Source organism: Nicotiana tabacum, chromosome 6, assembly GCF_000715075.1.
Source record: "Nicotiana tabacum cultivar K326 chromosome 6, ASM71507v2, whole genome shotgun sequence".
Taxonomy (NCBI): Eukaryota; Viridiplantae; Streptophyta; class Magnoliopsida; order Solanales; family Solanaceae; genus Nicotiana; species Nicotiana tabacum.
Genome location: NC_134085.1, coordinates 121,508,816 through 121,514,187, shown reverse-complemented (window position 1 = coordinate 121,514,187; position 5,372 = coordinate 121,508,816). Strand labels below are relative to the sequence as shown.

Genomic DNA, 5,372 nt, shown 5'->3' with positions numbered 1-5,372 from the left:
CTGGCCTCAAAGCAGTGCAAGAATCGAAGCACCAAGCCGTCAGTCCCCGCCTCGAAAACCTGCGTAATGATGACGCACGTAAAGCTGACATCACTTCCCGGAGAAGTGCACCACACGATGTTTTGCTGAACATTATGACCAACTCCCATTGGCCATGTCATAACGTTCCCACATGTCAAATTTCTCCAAAAGAATGCACGCAGTCCGCTCATCGAGGACGCATCCGGCCGCGACCCCGACAAGCGGAGGCACTAATTGTATGGGTCCAAATTTGACCGACCTCAACCTATGATGAGTACCACAAACGACCAAGTACCTTCGAAAAAGCGTCCCGAGGGAGACGACCTTAAGGCGAAAGAAGAAACTATACGACCCTTGTAGAAGCGTAAATCCATTAGGGGACATTAAGAATATTCCGTCGAATATTCTTTATATTTTATTTCTTACAATTGAGAAGGGCTTCTCGCTAATATATAAGGGAGAAAAATGACCTTGTAACGGGGGCGATATTCGGGGAAACTTATCAATCTTAAACAAAAAGGAAGCTTTGCAACTCTCTTCTCTTCACTTATTATTATTCTAGAGATTATTATCTCCATCTACGATTTATCCCTTCATCTTTAATTGATTTGTCCAAAAGAATTTTAACATCTTTTGAGTCAAACAATAATGCCAAAGACTATCACAACCTTAAACCTCAATATAAAATATGTACACAATATGCATCTTATTTAACACATTCATAATGCATGAAATTAAGTTTTGGAATGTACAGTACTATTACAGCAACCGCGGTCAGAATGCAGTCAACATATTTCTCCCCATTTATTTTATACCATTCTGTCCCAAAAGGTAATCTGACCACCGTCGAAAAATTATATTGTATACACAAGTAAAATATTGAACACACTTTATCAGAATTTTTTTTCATTTCTTTTAAATTTGAACACCTCTGAAAAAATTCTTTTAACTTCGCCGCTAATATAAGCTACTTATACTACATAAATACATCACATAAAAATTACAAAATTATAAGTAAAAGTTTATGTCAACTTCGTCCCAAACTGCAGCTGCTTTCCAATGGTGTATCTGTGGCAGGAAAACAGTAACTAAACTCAACTGCCGCCATGGCCATGCACCTGCAAAGCTGTTGCACTCCCATATCTACCTAAACCTTAATTTCCCCATTTGCATAGTTTATTACCATTTATACCCTCCTTCCTGTTTCTTAATTCTCCTCAATACTCCCTCTACTGCAATATCAAATGCATCTTTAATGCCATTTATACCCCCATTGGGTTTAGCATAAACTATCTTCGGTATATTCTCTATCACTTTTTCCCTCATCGACTTTACCTGTTCTTTGCTGAATTTTTCAAGAACTGCTTTAATGGATGACCCACTTTTTACCTCATACCGATCTATAAAAACCGAGTAACTCTCTGGTTCTTCGGGCAAAAACCACTCGTACTGGTAATAAGCCGTTCTCTTCCAGAAAAAGACCGGAATTGAACCGGCCACCATGCAGTCGAAAATAGACCGCCGAGTGAAACTGTCACCTCTAGGCTGTAAGCAGAAATCCGAGTCGAGAAAAGTTTCTAGAATTTCAGAAGTGCCATTGGAGCATTTCGACCCAGCACAGTCCAAAACTCGACACGAGTCCGACTCGCTGTAACAATGACTCAGTAATAAACCTCGAAAATCATTTTTTATAAGTCCACGTGTCGCCCCAACAAAGCAGAAGAGAGTTTTTCTTTCACGCGAACGGACAAAGTTCTGCCACTGGGTGATGTCATTAGCGGTGCTGGGGTGGAATCCGGTGGGATAAGGCACACCAATATCGAAATAGTCCCAAGGGTTTTTCTCGATTAGAAGGCGCGTGATGTTACGCATTCCCGGCATGTATATACAGCTAGAACCCCAATCTTTATCTTTCGATCGGCGGAAATCCCATGAGATGCGGCCCATGGATATGAAGTGATCCCAACCGTTTTTACGCTTCATATAGGTTTGATTCTGGACCCAGATGAGCATCAGCTCGCAATGCATATCACGATCTTTTGCACTGGAGTTCTTCTTAAACAAGTACTTTCCCACCGCTAGTCCAGCGTATAACGGGATGTAGAAAGCCGTAGCAGATTCCGGCTCCATAGTCCTGCACCGATAGTTTACCATACGGTTATGGTAAATTAGCTCCAATGCAAACTGGTCCGTCCAATGCCACGACCCGATAAGGCTTTCCGGAACAACTTTCGAAAGTCCGGTGGCTCTGCCGCCAAAACCGTCGTTCGACAGCGCTTCGCATGGCGAAATCCATGGGTTTAATTCGTGGCAATTTTGTATTAACTCCGCGTTGAATAACTGAGGGAGGTCGTAGACATATACTTTACCTAAAGGACACAAGTTAGTAATAGTATCAACTTCGGTGATGGTTAAAATAGCGGCGGCGGAAGATGTAGTGGGGAGGGTGAAGGGAGGGGGGATATGGTGGGGGTGGGAAGTTATGTAAATGGAGAACGGGAGGGAGTGGACATTGAGGAGGAGGAGAATTTGAAGGAGGAGGACGGTAAGAATAAGCCATGTACGGGGATTGTGAAAGGAGAGCAAGGGTTGAAGGAAGTAAATTAAGCTTTTGCGATCAGGAATATCAGGAGTTTTGGGTTTTAAAGGAGAGTTATGGAAATAAGGAAGCATGACAATAGTAAACAGGGGTATTGTTCCGGCGAATTTGGCCGGAAAATTTCCAAGTGAAAGTTAAGGTTGTTTGATAGACGGCGAAGACGGTGGAAAATGGTGGAGATATAAGGGGAAAAAGAGAAGAAAGCGAGGAGAGATTTTAATCAAAATCGAATGGTGTTGTGTTTTGGCTTTTCCATTATTCCAAGGAACATGTGTCCCTAAATATAAGCTTTAAACGGCTTCTAGTAGCCAAATCGACACCTCTGGTACCAACTATACACATACGTGTCACTTTGTATTTGATAATTACAGTAAACTCAATTTCCTTACCATATTCATTTTGTTAAGGCAAAGATTTAGGGTCTGTTTGGAAAGCCATCGGGTAATTGGAATTGGTGTAATTACTAGGGTGATAATTATACAACTTAATAATTATATAGTTGTGTAATTACGATAACTTAATTATTTATCATAGTATAATTACAGTGTAATTACAAGTTTACTATTTGGTTGCACAAGTATAATTACACAATTAAATAAAAATTTAAATAAAGTCATTATCAAAACTTATAAGTTAATATAATAAATATATGCCTATAAATTTTTATAAGTATAAATGATATTATATTTTGTATTTAAGATGTATATTTTTCGTGAATATACATTAATTAGTAATCATATATTTATAACTAATATTGTAAAAATAATTATTATATATATTCTAAATAAATAATATTTAATTTAGGTACTTACAAAACTAAAAACATCTGTTTTGTAAAATATCATGGAATTCATGTTTGATAAAATAAATTAGTATTTATAAATATAATGTCATAACATTATTCAAATGAACAACATGCAATATGAGTCAATACTACTAAAACAAGTAAATTGGAACTAGAGTATACATAGGTCGGGTTGGTTCGGATTTTACGATTACCAAACCAACCCAATTGTGTTGGGTTATTAAATCTAAAGACCAAACCAAACCAATAAAACTCGGATTTTTCAATCTCGATTTTTCTCGTGTTTTCTCGGATTTTCGGGTTATTTGGATTTTTGGGTTCTTTTCCGGTAAAATCTTCGTAGAACAATACATATAATTTGTGCTCAAAATATTCCTTTAATCCTAGTAAGATACAACTATATAAAGTATTTTCCAAGAAAATAATACAAAACATGAGATGTGTCATGGCATTATCTTAAAATATTCAACAATAAAGACAATAAAATTATGTAATATAGATATTGCTAATTAAAAAATCATAATAAAAATAAACATAATCTAAAAGTACTAAGTCATGCTAAAGTAAGTAGACTAATAAGGAAGTATTAAATTACATGACTAAACGCTAAAGAAAAGATAAAAATAGGTTATGCATTTAAATCTAAATTATTGCAAAACAAAAAGTAGATATTCAATACATTCTCGTTCATAGTGTTGACTATTGAATTGAATGCCTTTTATTAGCATTAGTATTGATTTAATTTTGGTTTGGGCTTTTGTTAGCATTATTTAATTTACTGATATTAATAGTTATAAAACTTATTGGAACAATCAAAAGTTCTAAGTCCAACCTTAATATAATACATTCAAAGATAAAATTATGAAATTTTTTAAGAAATATTTATAAATTACATCACAATATATCTAAATTTTTTACATATATAATATCGGGTTGGTTTGGTTTCGGTTTGACTTTCTTTAGTTAAAACCAAACCAAACCAATTATGGTCGGATTTTTTTTTTCCAACACCAAACCAAATCAAACCAAACCATAGTCGGGTTTTTTTTTCTTGATTTGACTCGGATTATCGGGTTGGTGCGGTTTGTCGGTTTCCTTTGTACACCCCTAATTGGAACCATGAATATAACACAATTTTAAAATCCAAAAAAAAAGTTTAACATATGTCAAATTCCAACATAATAATAATAATAAGTTCCAATACAACTTAAGATTGGGAAACATAATAAGTTTATAACCACATTCAACAACGAAATTTCACTTTAATTGCATCACTCAGTATTTACCTAGTTTGTTAATGACCCATTATTTCTAATATTAGGAGGTGTAGTTTCAAAAATAAAATAATAAAATAAATACTAAATAAAATATAAGCAATTTCATGGAATCAAATAAAGTAAAGGTAGAGAAATAAAATGTAAATAAGGTACACAGAAAATATATTTTAAAATTTCAAAAAAAGTAAAAATAAAATTTAAAAATTAAAAAAAAAATAGAAATAAAAAGTTATAAAGAAAAAAATAAAATAAAAATAAAAGGGAAAGAAATTAAAAGCAGCCTTGTAATTACATAGTGTAATTACCACCAATTCTCACCTTCTCCTTGAGAATTGGAGAGTATAATTATACCCCTCCAATTACACTCAATTTCATGCTGACCAAGTAATTACCTGACTAAACAAATATGTCAAATTGTGTAATTACACCCAATTACACTCAAATCCAATTCCTAGGTGGCTTTCCAAGGAAGCTCTTAGAATTAGAACATTCTACTCCTTTTGCTGAATTTGACCAATAAGCTGTTGAAGGTTCTTTATCTTTACCTTAGTTAAGAGGAACTAGATTTTGACCTAAGTCAACCTCCAATATTAACTGAATATGACTTATAAGCTGCGATTGATTTTTTTTTTTCTCGTTGAAAAATATATACTCCCTCCGTTTTAATTTA

General features: G+C 34.6%; 1 protein-coding gene across 1 annotated transcript; it reads right to left on the bottom strand.

Moving 5' to 3' along the window:
* Positions 1 to 910: 910 nt before the first annotated feature.
* LOC107832219 (xyloglucan galactosyltransferase XLT2) lies at positions 911 to 2,889 on the bottom strand. Its single transcript, XM_016660034.2, has one exon. The coding sequence runs from the start codon at positions 2,692 to 2,694 to the stop codon at positions 1,201 to 1,203; it is 1,494 nt and encodes a 497-aa protein (XP_016515520.2). The 5' UTR covers positions 2,695 to 2,889; the 3' UTR covers positions 911 to 1,200.
* Positions 2,890 to 5,372: the final 2,483 nt, after the last annotated feature.